Consider the following 14243-nt stretch of genomic DNA (forward strand, 5'->3'; position numbering starts at 1 on the left):
GTGGTGGTTTTGATGTGGGATCATTTGGATGGGACTGTTCAGCTTTCTGCTTTACAAAAGTCATTCACCAGTGTACAAAGCCAGCAGCCTCTTCATCCCTGAATAGGGCCAGGGAAGGGGGTGCAGGTCAGGAAGGGATGCTTAGGGTGGGGGCTGACCACTGCCTGCCAGACAAGGCGTCATCTAATTGCCACAACTGCCCGTCACAGAAAGGACCCCTGACAGTCCCGAGCAAGCATCTGTGCATGCTCTAACAATCGGCTTGCATCTTGAATGGGTGACATCCTCAATTCTCCATTTCTTAAAGTTAAAAGACCTTGCGTGTGTGCTGAGCCTGGGGCAGAGGCAGATATTTAAACCACAACATCATCCTTTATTCTCAGCTCTAGGCTGCACAGGAAATCCCCAATTAGATGTATAAGAGTCGCCTCAGGACTCTTAATAATGCACATACATTACAGCCAGCATCACAGAAGTCCCTTTAAAAGATGGTTTTAGGGACAGGGACAGGACCCCTTTATAGATTAGCCTAGTTCTTATAGGCTTTTTTTTCTTTCTTTTTTTTTTTTTTTTTTTTTTGAGACGAAGTCTTGCACTGTTGCCAGGGCTGGAGTGCAATGGCACAGTCTTGGTTCACTGCAACCTCTACCTCCCAGGTTCAAGCAATTCTCCTGCCTCAGCCTCCCTTTTCTATTTTTTTCCTTTTGAGACGGAGTCTTGCTCTGTCACCCAGGCAGGAGTGCAGCGGTGCAATCTCGGCTTACCGCAACCTCCACCTCCCAGATTCAAGCAATTCACCTGCCTCAGCCTCCCAAGTAGCTGGGATTACAGGTGCCGGCTACCATGCCCAGCTAATTTTTGTATTTTTAGTAGAGACGGGGTTTCACCATGTTGGCCAGGCTGGTCTTGAACTCCCGACCTCAGGTGATCCACCCACCTCAGCCTCCCATAGTGCTGAGCCACCGCACCTGGCCTAGGCTTTTAATAATTTGTTCATTTTTTCAAACTAAAAAACAATTTAAGCAATAGATACAAAACTAATGGCAAAGACATGAACCAAACAGGAAATTGTTTTACCGTTTGTGTGGTGGTTTGGTGAGATGCTTCCTGAAGCCCGCAGGGTCAGAGTCCTCCCGGGTCTGCAGCATCGTTCCCATTTGTTGTGCCATTTCATTCTCAGGACCACCCTGTGATGTGGGTCAGGGCCGTACCTTGGGTCACTTGGCCAGAAAGTGAGACAGGTTCCGTGTGCTAGGTTGGTGGGCTGCAGGCGACGCCACACCACACCCAGTGCCAGTTGCTCATGTCCAGATCCTAAGGGGGCCCCTGGGCTGTTCCGCCCCTGGGTTTGCTGTCCCAAACAGTGGGCCTAGCCGGAAACCAGGGAATGGGCCGTCTCCTGATTAGAGGAAGAGAGGCAGTGTCCAGAGCTTGTTTTGTTTTATTGTTCCTGTTGTTAAATTTGTGTTATATTGCTATAAAATCAAGCAGAACATAGTTATATGAAGTAAAGAGGAAGTTGCCCTCTTTTCCTCTCCCTTCCCTCTGATTCTGCTCCCTGGGATGACCCTCAGTTGTAGTGAGATATGTCATATGCTGGGGGTGGGCGTTGCACGTGTCTGAGCATGTCTGTGTCCGTGCATATGTGTGTAGGCTTGTGTGTGTGTACACACACACACACACACCCTCTGCTGCTGTTTTCACCCAAGAACTTACTGGGCTCAGCCACGTTGCCAGTCCTTCTTTATGTAGATTTAGCTCATTCTGGGGAAACATCTTCGCTGCCTCCCTTTTCCCCATCCTCATTTCAATGGGTCATTAAGTCCTGACAGTTTTCACCTCTCTCCGATACTGTTGAAATGTATCCCTTCTCCTCGTCCCTTCTTTGTCCATGGGGCCAGCTCCCATCCACTAAATCAGACTCTCTGGGCCGGACCGGGCCCAGGATCTGCATTGCAGCAGCTGTCTGGGTGGTCCTCAGAGCCCTGGAGCTTGAGGACTGCTGGCCCTGAGAGAGAATTCAGGCTCCTTCATATGGGCTCAAGACCCTCCTGCTTCCGCCCACGCCCATGCCACCTGCTTGCCAGCCTTCCTGCCCCTCCCAGGATGCCATCCCCGACCCTGGCTGCACCCAGCGCTCCTCTCCTGGGCCCTTATGGAGCCGCCCTGTAGGCCTCTCTGTCCACTCGCCAGAGGGGATTGCCGTGATTTGTTTATGCCCTTCCTGGGTGGTCCATTCCTGACTCACCCTCCGTACCTGGCATTGTAGGTGTGCAGTGGAAGTCTGACCTGACAGATCCAGTGGGTGGGGTTGGGTCTTCTGGCTGCTGGACTGGTGCCCTGAGCAAGGGATAGGCCTTATTGATGGGAGACTGAAGGGCTCCTGCATGCCTAGGTGGGCTCTTCGTCCATCAGCAGGTGGCGCTGTCCCCTTGGTTTGCCGCAAGGACTGCAAGGCAGGGAGCCCGTGGCCCCCTCTATCCTTCCCTGGGCCAATGGCCATGCCTCAGGCCGAGGTGCATCTGCTGATGCCCGGCCCTCCTGCCCCTTGCCTTGCCAGGATGCTGGTGGAAAAGTACTCAGTGTCCCTGCAGACCATCCCGCCGGTCCATCCAGGTGAGACTGTGTTTCTGCCCAGGTGTCACCCCCTGCCATGCATCCTGGACTCCTCACTCCTGAAGCCACGCAGCCACCTGGAAGGGCTGTTCCTCAGGTAAGTGTGGGGAGGAGGGGTGAGGGGGTGGCGCAGCCTGTCCAGGACCCCTCCCTCCTGGAGTCCAGGGATAAGGGCCACCCCAAAGGGGGAAGTTCGAAGAGGTGATCAGGCCAATTTGAATGTGTCAGTTTTTAGAGATATAGGTGACATTGTCTACTTACAGTATTTCATTTACTAATTTTGTTGCACATAATTAAAAAATTCCCACATTATAGCAGATAGCCAGTTGTGCATTTACAGGTTCATGTTGCTTTTCCCTCCCCTACACCCCAGTGTCACAGAACAGCAGACTCACCATGAGTGCCTTGGGGCTGTGTCTCCGTCAGCACTGGCCCCTTCCTGGGCCATCGAGGGCACGTGATGGGCCCTTCCACCTACTTGTTGGAGGCACTTCAGTGTGTGTGTGATGCAGACACTGAAAAGCGTGTCCCCAGCTGCAGGCACATGCTCTAACGATACAACAGCTGTCTTATTCTTTTTGGGAGTAAATTCATGATCATTATCACGTAACCATTGACTATATTGCTTTTCGAGAGAATTTTTAAAAGATTTACCACAACCTTATCCAACACTTGGAATTATGAGCTAATATATCCAAGAAGAAGAGGAAAGAAAGTCCTCAGGGTTCAGTGCAGCGGCGTCTGCCGGGTGCTCACACAGGCTGGTGCCCTGTGGGGCTGGAGGCCAGGGCGGTGGAGAAGGGGCTGTCCTTGCCCACCTGGTGAGGAGCACAGAGGTGGAGCTGCTGCTGTGGTCTCTTCAGCCACCTTAGGACTTGAATGCCAGAGTCTTGCTCTCTTTTCCAGTTATACAGGGCTTATGTTTATTTCATGAATTCCAAGTCCATCTTATTGTATGATATAAAGATTACTGTTAACATTCTGATATGCTTCCTTTAAAAGTTTTTATCGTGGAAAGTTAACAAACACATATCAAAGTATAGAGAACCATATAACGTCCCTCCACACACCCATCACTCACTTTCAACAAGGATCAACTCAAAGCCAATCTTGTTTCCTCTCAACCTCTGCCCACCAACACCATTATTGCAGGATTACTTTTTTTTTTTTTTTTTTTTCAAAACTGAGTCTCGCTCTGTCACCCAGGCTGGAGTGCAGTGGCGTGATCGCGGCTCACTGCAACCTCCGCCTCCCGGGTTCAAGCGATTCTCATGCCTCAGCCTCCTGAGTAGCTGGGACTACAGGCACCTGCCACCACGCCTGGCTAATTTTTGTATTTTTAGTAGAGACGGGGTTTCACCATGTTGGTCAGGCTGGTCTCGAACTCCTGATCTTGTGATCTGCCCACCTCGGCCTCCCAAAGTGCTGGGATTACAGGCATGAGCCACCGTGTCCAGCCACCTCAGGAATACTTTTAAGCAAATCCTCAGACACAGAAAATTTAATCTACAAATACTTCAGTTTGTGTCTCTAAAACATAAGACTCTATTTTTAGACATAACTTCGATATTACTATCATACCTGAAGAAATAATAATTTCTTAATAGTGCTAATATCAGTTAGTGCTCAGATTTCAATTTTCTTTTTTTTTTTTTTTTTTTTTTTTTTTTTTTAGTATTTTGAGATGGAGTCTCACTCTGTCGCCCAGGCTGGAGTGCAGTGGCGCCATCTCGGCTCACTGCAACCGCCTCCCTGACTGAAGCGATTCTCCCACCTCAGCCTGCTGAGTGGCTGGGTTTACAGGTGTGTGCCACCGCTCTAGGTTAATTTTTGTATTTTTTTGTAGAGATGGGGGTCTCGCCATGTTGCCCAGGTTGGTCTTGAACTCCGGGGCTCAAGTGATTCTCCTGCCTCAGCCTCCCAAAGTGCTGGGATTACAGATGTGAGCCACTGCGCCTGGCCTTCAATTTTCTTTAGATGTCTTTAATAGATTATTCAGGCCGGACGCGGTGGCTCACGCCTGTAACCCCAGCACTTTGGGAGGCCGAGGCGGGCGGATCATGAGGTCAGGAGATCGAGACCATCCTGGCTAACACGGTGATACCCCGTCTCTACTAAAAATACAAAAAAATTAGCCGGGCGTGGTAGCGGGCGCCTGTAGTCCCAGCTACTCAGGAGGCTGTGGCAGGAGAATAGGTGTGAATCCGGGAGGCGGAGCTTGCAGTGAGCTGAGATCGTGCCACTGCACTCCAGCCTAGGTGACAGAGCAAGACTCCCATCTCAAAAAAAAAAAAAAAAAAAATTCTTCAAATCAGAATCTGAACAATGTCCAAACATTCCAATTAGATGATAAAATGTTAATAATGAACTAATACTTTATTACATTGATGCCCTAACATATTTAACCATTTTCTCATTTTTTGAACATAAAAGTTTTTTCCAACCTTCCTTTATTATAAATAATACGGCGGGGAATATTGGGGAGTATTTGTCTGGAGGTCTAAAATGTGTTCATAGCTGCAGTGTGGGGTTATTGGGTCTGAGTGTAAGAACATTAGTAAGGGTTCACATCACCATGTTGGAAAGGTATTTAATAAAGAGATAGATGGTGAAAAGAAGAAAGAGCTGGAGAAAGGAGAGAGCCAAAGAATGTCTGGGCAGGAACTGAGGTGAACAGCGGAGAAAGGAAGGCGTCTTCCTGGGCTGCTTCGGCCTTGGAGTTTGTGCCGACAGCGGGTTTTCTGTCCTAGAGTGGATGGCGTGCAGGAAGTGTTTGACAGATGAGATGGCCCGTGGAGCGGTGACCTGGGATCAGAGCAGGCCTGCCAAATGGGGCCAGGTGGCTGCCCAGCTTCCCTGGAGTGAGGGTTTCAGACCCTCCTCCCTCAGATATGCTAATGAGGCTCAGTAGAGAGGGTGTTGCCAGTGCCTCAGATCTGCAGTCTTGGGAATCGGCTTTGGGCTTTCTGGAGGGAATGCCCGCTGTGTGACTCGGGCTCAGTCCTGGGACCTCTGCCGGGCAGTGGCGAGGCCCACTTCCTGGAGGTCACCATTTAGCCCTGGGTCATCTTTCATTTCCTCCTTGTGCCAAGGACTTCAAGGCCAGACATAAGAGTGGGAAAACACTAGTCAGTCATTCAATAATAACCTTACCATATTCAGCCAGAAACATGGCCATGGAGGTGGGTGACAAGGGGATCTCTTAAGAAGCAGTCAGCCGGGGCATGGTGGCTCATGCCTGTAATCCCAGCACTTTGGGAGGATCGCTTGAGCTCAGGAGTTCTAGAGCAGCCTGGCCAACATGGAGAAACCCCGTCTCAACCCAAAAAAATGCAAAAAAAAATGAGCCATGGGTGATAGCACACCTGTGGTCCCAGCTACTCAGCAGGCTGAGAAGGGACAATTGCTTGAGCCTAGGGAGGTTGAGGCTGCAGTGAGCCGTGATCATGCCAGTGCACTCCAGCCTGGGCAACAGAGTGAGACCCTGTCTCAAAAAATAATAATAAATAAAAAGCTGTCAGTCCAATTCCATACACAAAGTTGCTGCTGTGGTCTGTGGCCATGCCACCCTGAACATGCTGGATGTTCTCTCATCTCAGAGGCTGAGGAGGGCCCGGCCTGGTTAGTACTTGGGTGGGAGAAAGTTCATGCTGTGGGAGCTGACAGCTAGGTTTTCATTTTTCTCGTTATACCACCTTTATATTCCTAACTTTCTACAGTGAACGTGTATCATTTTTATCATTAGAAGAGAGGAAAGTAAATGCCATTTTTTAAAAAATCAACTCTTGAAATAGATTCACTTCTCCTTACCTTTCTGTGAAAGAGGGAAAATATCTTTCTTCCCTCTGAACAAAGTAGGCAATAGCACAAATTAAGCAGTTTGTTTCAGACTGCAGAGCGAGCTTGGGTGGGCTTGGCGTCTGCGTCCCAGCGGCTGTCCTGTTGGACCTATCCAGGTTTATGTGCAAGAACCCTCTTCCCGGGGAGCCTGCCTTGGGAGTGCATGTGGTCCAGATGACCCGCTCATCCATCACCAAGCTAGCTGTGCATCCCAGGGTCAGTCCCCTGCCACCACAGTCACATGTCATTATGACGGAAGCTGATACCAGCTGATTACAGGAGCTGAACTTTTTTCCTCCACCCTTGACAGTAATTCAAAAGGAAATCCAATGCTCCTGCATGGAAAAGTGTCAGGACCAAAGCCCACATCTCACTCGGGGGCGGAAGTTGGAAGGGTGGAGTTTGTCTGCCCTGCTCAGTTAGTCATAGGCCCCCCACAGTATTTGCAAGGACATTGGGGTGTGCGTTTGTCCTCTGGGTGCATCTGCCACTGTTGGTGCGAGGACCAGCGTGCTTTCCACAAGCCCGATGCATGGGCCAGGCCGTTCCTCAATGAATATCCAGCAGGCAGGGGAAGAAGGAGGTGGATGAGGCTCAGCTTCTCCCGGAGGCCCAGCAGCCCCGCCTCTTGTTTTGCCACTAGCTTCTCTTCCTGGAGGAAGAGGCCAGGGTTGAAGCCCAGGTGCAATAAATCCAGCAGTTCTGAAGTGTGGAGAGGGCTGAACCTTCCAGCTGGCTGCATCTGCCCCCCAAAATAAAGAGCAAGCAGAGGTAGCAAGCAGGACCATTATGGGATCCCTGAGTTTCTGCCTGTGGTAACACTCGCTTATTTATTTATTTATTTTTGGAACGAAGTTTCGCTCTTCTTGCCCAGGCTGGAGTACAATGGGGCAATCTCAGCTCACTGCAACCTCTGCCTCCCAGGTTCAAGCAATTCTCCTGCCTCAGCCTCCTGAGTAGCTGGGATTACAGGCGCCCACCACCACGCACGGCTAATTTTTTTTTCTTTTTTTTTTGAGACGGAGTCTTGCTCTGTCTCCCAGGCTGGAGTGCAGTGGCACAATCTTGGCTCACTGCAAGCTCCGCCTCCCGGGTTCACGCCATTCTCCTGCCTTAGCCTCCCAAGTAGCTGGGCCTACAGGTGCCCACCACCACACCCGGCTAATTTTTTGTATTTTTTAGTAGAGACGGGGTTTCACAGTGTTAGCCAGGATGGTCTCGATCTCCTGACCTCATGATCTTCCCACCTTGGCCTCCCAAAGTGCTGGGATTACAGGCGTGAGCCACCGCGCCGGGCCTTGCGTGGCTAATTTTTGTATATTTAGTAGAGATGGGGTTTCACCATGTTGACCAGGCTGGTCTTGAACTTCTGACCTCAGAAGGCAGGTGATCCACCCGCCTTGGCCTCCCAAAGTGCTGGGATTACAGGCATGAGCCACGATGCCCGGCCAACACTCACTTATTTTTATTTCATTTTTTTCTTGTTTTTAGTCAGGCCCATGCTCTGCTGCCCATGCTGGAGTGCAGTAGTACGACCACAGCTCACTGCAGCCTCCAACTCCCGGCTCAAGAGGTCCTCTTGCCTCGGCCTCCCAAGTAGTTGGGACCACAGGTGTGCACTACCATGCTCAGCTAAGTTTTGTATTTTTTTTTAGAGACAGGGTCTCACTGTGTTGCCTAGGCTGGTCTCAAATTCCTGGCCTCAAGCTATCCTCCTGCCTGGGCCTTCCAAAGTTCTGAGATTATAGACATGAGCCACTGCATCTGGCCTCTCTTATGTTTAAACAAAGAAAGAGAAAGCAAAAGGCCATAGGTGAACGCTTTGGTTGCTATTGGTTTCTATTGTATTTAGGCATTTTATTCAGACTGATTTGAGTAACTTGGCAAAGGCCCAGGAGCTGATACGTATAAATAACTACACTTGGTGTTTATCCTTCAGCCATCACTTGGGATTCTAAAGGCATTTAGAGACCTTGCCCTCTGGGACTGCTGCCCATAAAATAAATGAGGAGGTTGAGGCGGGAAGAATCTTCCCTTGGGTGTGATAAGGAACAGAAATTCCAAGATGAAGCTGGTCAGAGCTCTGCTTAGGAAGGTCCGTGTGCTGAGCCCAGCTGCCCCCATTTGCTGTCACTGGTTTTGCGGGTTTCCCCGTTGTAGCTGATGTCCTTCCCTCGCTTCCTTCTGCTCCAGTGGGCGGCGAGGGTGGAGGCAGACACCTGCCCACTGTCATTGCTGTCATGGCTGGGGATTAGCAGCTCCCTCCTCATCTCCAATCACAGCTGAGGACTCCGATGGGAACCTCCCTTCATGGGATCTTCAGGGCTGACAGCTGGGGGCTTCCCACTCAGCCAGGCCTGCGTGGTATCTGCTGCCGATGGAGGCTCTGTCCCTCTGTCTCTCCCTCCAGGGCCCTCCAACATTCTCAGGATAACTTCGGACCTCAGCATTGGCTTGGCCGTGGACAGAGGCACCCCCTTGGACCCAGCATCCGTGTTCTTGATGTGGGGACGTGACTCTGACAACAGCCAATTCTGTCACCCAAGGCGTTTGAGCTTTCACTGCACACACCTCCCACCCCCTTTCCTTTTTCCCTTTTCCTCCAGGCTTCCCAGCCCAGGTGCTGCTGTTGGGATCCTCCTCCTTTCCCCAGAGTCAAGGCATTGTCTGTGCACAAGGCCCATTCCCTGCCCAGCAGCCAAGCTTGAGGTCACCCTGTGATAACCTGAAGGGCGTGGAAGGGCTTGTGGCTGAGCCAAGGAGAAGCAGCACTCCCTTCCCGCCGAGCGTGCACTCGGCCTGCAGAGGGGAGTCCTTGCCTCTAACCCTAAACACAGAATTCCTTGAAAGCCAGTCACCCTAGGGCAGAGCAGGACTATGTCCTTTCTGGCTTTCTCTTGCTCCTGGTCCCATAGACAAAATCTTCTCAGCAGCAATGAACTCAGAGGCCAATCAATCATTTCTCTGGCAGAAACTGCAAAGCCCACGTAGCAGAAGGGAGATGTTGCAACTGTGGGGTCTCTCCCTTGGAGCAGCAGTTAGAAATATGTTGATCTGAGCCAACAGGGCCTTGTACAATCAATTCTCCCACTAAGAAACTGGCGGGGTGCCCCCTCCAGCAGAATGCCAGAGCCAGCGTCTCCTCAGAGTCCCTGAAGCGCCAGCCTCCTCACCACATGGCCTTTGTCGGGGTTCTGCCAACTTGCAAGGTCCTCCAGACATTGTTTACATGGGTATTGTCTGCGTTCGGGCTGCTGTGCATGTTCTTGAACCATGCGTCTTGTTGGGGTCAGTCCATGAAAGTCTCCATGTGACCGGGCACGTGGATAGAATGGAGCATGCCAGCAGTCCTGGGGTGCACGTGTGTTTGTATGTACAAACGAAGGTCTATTTCAGGGTGGTAAACTTCACAACCACAGGAACAAAGCTGCTTTCTCCTCTGAACTTAAATGACTTAGAGAAAAAACATGCAATTTGTAAATTGCCTGGACATTCTCAGAGAGACAGCAGCTTGGCTCAGAGGATAATCTTTGTTTTGTAGCATTCTGTTCCTGGCAGATTAAAGAATGATGTCCTTTTTAAAGGAGAAGGAGGAGGTTGGGCTGACTGAAAAACTTTTTATATAGGGTGGCAACGTTAAGTACTTTCTGAAATGTTCTTTGCATGCATTTGGGCCATTAAAAAGAAGAACAAATGTGACTTACGTTTTCATTTCCTGGAATCCATGTTAATTATCTTTGGGACGTGGTCTAGAGAGAGCAAGCAAAGATGGTGGTCACAAAATGCGCAGGACGTAGGAGAATCCTACCCCAAACCCAGGCTCTCTGGGGATGACCAGGAGCTCAGGAACGGTGACAAAGTCCAGCCAACCCCCTATAAAATGACTTCTGAAGCACCTTCTACCAGAGGCCCTACAACCATTCGAAACATTTCAACAACTCATTTTGCAAAGATCTGGAATCTTGTAGGTCAAGGTGATCTACCGGGTCAGTGGTCCCCAAGGCAGGGCTCATCTCCACACCAGCGCCGATTTTGAGAGCTCCTGTTAGGAGGAAGAGGCCCGAGGGGGTGGTGTGAATGGGCACACGGTCACGGCCACAGCCGCGTGGCTGGTCTGAGCACGCCCCCATCCCTGGAATCTGGGACACTTGCAGCTCACATGGTTTCTGAAGAATCCTCTATGGAACTCTTGTTTGGTATTTCCTTCCCAGAATGTCTTCATCCCGGGCCCCTTTCTGTTATTTTCCGGTCTTCTCAGGTGTCCCCTTTGTATCTGAAAAACATAAGGCAGAGCAGAAACGCCCTGTGTAACCAGATCGCGAGACGCTGGCCTCGCAGGGGTAATCGTGCCCGCCCCTTGCAGCTGGAGGAACCCGAGGCTAAGACACCCACTCCTGGCCTCACTCCTCACCTTTCCACACCCTTGGCAAATATTCCACTTTCCCCTGTGGTCAAATGGAAAGGGCAGACTGCACTGCCCCACCATGTTTTTTTGTTTGTTTGAGACGGAGTGTTGCCCTGTTGCCCAGGCTGGAGTGCAGTGGCATGATCTTGGCTCACTGCAACTTCCACCTCCCGGGTTCAAGCAATTCTCCTGCCTCAGCTTCCCGAGTAGCTGGGATTACAGGTGCATGCCACCATGCCTGGCTAATTTTTGTATTTTTAGTAGAGACAGCATTTCACCATGTTGGCCAGGCTGGTCTTGAACTCCTGACCTCGTGATCTACCCACCTTTGCCTCCCAAAGTGCTGGGATTACAGGCGTGAGCCACTGCATCCAGCCATCCGCCGTGTGTTTTAAACACCATGAGGTGTGTTCACGCAACATTCAAGAAGAGCAGGTGATTCTGATGCTAGCCTGGGTTCTTTTCCTTCTGACAGATCATGCACTGAGGGCTTGAAAAGCACATTTGTCTCTAGCGTTACAGATATGCTTCCCAACAGCCAGTGAAGCTGGGTAGTGACAGCCTCCCGCGGTGTCACCGAGACAAGTGTGCTGGCACAGAGGCCTCCCCTAACCTCAGCCCTCTGCCCCCCAGCTCCCCGCCGGCCCAGCAGCTCTCCTTCCTGCACAGCGGCCTCCTGAACATCCTCTACCTGCACATGCCTGACTGCCCGGTGTCCCTGCTCCAGTGGCTGTTCCAGGTGAGGACCGCAGGCCTGCCACTAGGTGGCGGGAGCGCTGCAGTCTGGTGGCCCGGCGGGCCCACAGGCTGAGGGGTGGGCACTTCACCTCTTCTTGCCTTAGGTGCTGCTTGGCTGGGCTCAGGCTGGGAGGAGGGAGGAGAGCTGATTGGGCATCGATCCCCACCATGGTGCTAAGAATGCCAAGGCCAGGGAGGTGCAGGGGGTTCGCCTGTGGTCTCCCAGAGCGGCGAGCGCTGGGAGCCTCTGCTTCCCCCGAAGGTGTGTGTCTCTGGGTGCTGCCTGTGCCCTCACGTGGCTTTCCTGAGGGACCTGGTGTACCCAGTGGACTTACGGTCTAACCTCTCAGTGAATCGGTCCAAGCCCCTCAACAAGTGCTTCCTATGCAACAAAGCTAATTTCTTCACCAGCGGTCACAGGTCCCTCATCCCATACGCAGCGGGAGGGCCGCTCAGGGCCCACGGCAATCCTGCAGTGCCTGGTTTGGGGCCCTCGTGAATTTGGAGCCGAGGGTGGTTGGGCGTTTGAGCGTGTGCTTCCTGTGTGCAGTTGTAGCTTGGCTGGGAAAACCTGGAACAGCTGCTCTGGCTGTGCTGTTTTTTCCCTCCTGGTTGCTGCTAGAGCGTTTTGCCATAGGGGAACATACATTTTGCCCAGGGCTTGACACCTTTGCACAGAGAGAGGCAGTGAGAAGCCAGCAGGGACAGCCCAGGAGCCAACCGCTGTGATCTGAATGCCAGGCATAAGGATGCCGTCCTGGCCTTGGTCCCCACCCAGAATCGTCCCTGTCTGGGGACAGGTGGGTCACAAGTTCCAGCTGGTCCCATTCCTGCCAGTTGGAGCCTGGACCCCAGCTGTAAATCAGAGCCATCATGTGGGGCGGATTATTCCAGGAACTGCTCGGCCTCGGCAGGCTGGCTGCAGTCCAGAGAGAGCCCTCCAGCTCTCCCTTCGTGCTCTGGGTCCTTCACCTTGCTCCTCCTTACCCCGGAGGAGGAAGACATGCAGCTTCTGGGGCCCTGGTGTGTAGCTGCTAACCTTGTCAGCCCCCAATCCCCCACCCAAGGCCCAGAAGGAGCAGTGGGTGAGTAATGGGGAACAGTGGGGCCATTATTCCCCACGCTGGCCGGTGCAGCCCCTGCTCCTTGCACAGTGTGTGACGGAACACACAATCGAGCATTGGGAGGCACAAAGGACCCATCTGAGACGGCGCCCACAGAGGGGCCCTGCGTCACCCTGACACTGGCGTGGAGTGCCTTCCCGGGGGTGTGTCGGTTTCTTCCAGGTTCAGAGACCCCCATCCTGGGAGGCACAGACGAGCCTTCCCCTGCCTCTTTCCCCGTCTCCATCATGCTGCGAGGGGGCTGGAGGGGAGAGGAGTGCAGGACCCAGCCCTGAGGTCAGACAGACAGACAGACTTGGTGTGAGTTCTGGCCCTGCCACCTACTCCTGTGTTGCTACAGACGGGTTTCTTAGCATCAGCTCTGTGCCTCGGAGCCAGGCCTGATGGGCCCATGTGGAGGGAAGTGGGACATCCGTGAGCTGCCTTGTCCTTGTGCCCCCACAGAGCTCTGCTCTGGGCCTGGGTGTCCTCTGTGAGGCACGCTGTTAGTGCAGAGTTCCAGTTCACATTCTGCAGGAAGGAGAGACAAAAGCTCCTATCCCCCATGGCTGAATCCAGATCCATGAAAGGGGTGCACTCGCTTTGGGGGGCCTTCTGGGCAGTGTCCTCAGGGGACTTAGAACCTCGAGCAGTTACTGGGGACTGTGGTTGTGGGAGGCAGAAACCCATGGGGGCTCCCTTCTGCAGGTGCGAGGGTGGTTCCTGAGGTCCCAGGGTGGGGGCATGCTGGGCCCCAGGAGGAGCTGGACCCAGGGATGGGGAAGGGTTGGGATCCTAGGACTGGCCTCTGCTGCTGTCTCCCTGCAGGTTCCACGGCCAAGTAAGGCCAGACCCTTTTCCCAAATCTGGTTCCTCAGGAAGGAGAATCTGGTTAGGCTAAGAGGGGTTAAGTGGTCCCCTTGTCCAGTCAAAGGCAACTCGGGAAGTGGGGTCCCAGGGCGGCTGGGGCCATGCCTGTACCTGGGGTCCCTACTGAGCCAGGGCGTGGGTGAGGTGGGCAGATTGCTCCAACCCTGCTCCTTCGATGTTCTTGGAAAGGGCAGCCTGAGTTCTCTCTCAGGGACTCGATCCCGTGCACTCCTCCCTGGGGCTTTAATAGGGTGTGCATGGGCACTGGCTGAGCTGTGTCCTCGTGTGGGCCAGCCTTGCCGGGAGAGTGGACATCAGCAGGAGGTGTACACCCTCAATGAATGTATGTTCTTGTTGGGAGAGACTCAAGTGTTCAGCCATGAAAATGTTGTAGGAAGTTCCAACAGGAGGAGAAAGGCAGAGTTCTAGATGCCGACCGGAGGGCATCCACGCAGGCTTACTGGGGGGGGCGTGCTTGGGAACCACACCTGTGAGGGAGGAAGAGCACTTGGCCCCATGCAGTCCCACTGGGCTCTGGAGCCCGGTGACCCCTTTAGAGTTGACCCAGTTGAGGCGAGGTCTCCAGCCTCGGCCAGTTATCAGACGCAGACACTTGGTGAGGGCTGTGACCTTGGACTAGGTGCTCCCTCCAAGGTCAAGGCTCAGAGAGG

At 52.7% G+C, this 14243-nt stretch overlaps 1 protein-coding gene and 1 long non-coding RNA gene across 6 annotated transcripts in view; one reads left to right on the plus strand and one right to left on the minus strand.

The window, feature by feature from the left end:
- The window catches only part of FAM178B (family with sequence similarity 178 member B), a 111901-nt gene that overhangs the window by 23439 nt on the left and 74219 nt on the right, over nt 1–14243 (plus strand). For all 5 annotated transcript variants that reach the window (XM_063789568.1, XM_063789571.1, XM_063789570.1 and 2 more), the window contains exons 6-7: nt 2561–2713; nt 11495–11600. In XM_063789568.1, coding sequence (XP_063645638.1) covers nt 2561–2713; nt 11495–11600 — 259 coding nt within the window. The remainder of the gene's footprint in view (nt 1–2560; nt 2714–11494; nt 11601–14243) is intronic.
- On the minus strand, nt 9193–10730 carry LOC134807870 (uncharacterized). Its single transcript, XR_010149323.1, has 3 exons — nt 10440–10730; nt 10161–10205; nt 9193–10007 (listed from the first exon to the last, which is right to left on the minus strand). It is a non-coding gene; the product is annotated as an uncharacterized LOC134807870 (long non-coding RNA).

Source organism: Pan troglodytes, chromosome 12 (genome assembly GCF_028858775.2).
Source record: "Pan troglodytes isolate AG18354 chromosome 12, NHGRI_mPanTro3-v2.0_pri, whole genome shotgun sequence".
In the NCBI taxonomy this organism is placed as follows: Eukaryota; Metazoa; Chordata; class Mammalia; order Primates; family Hominidae; genus Pan; species Pan troglodytes.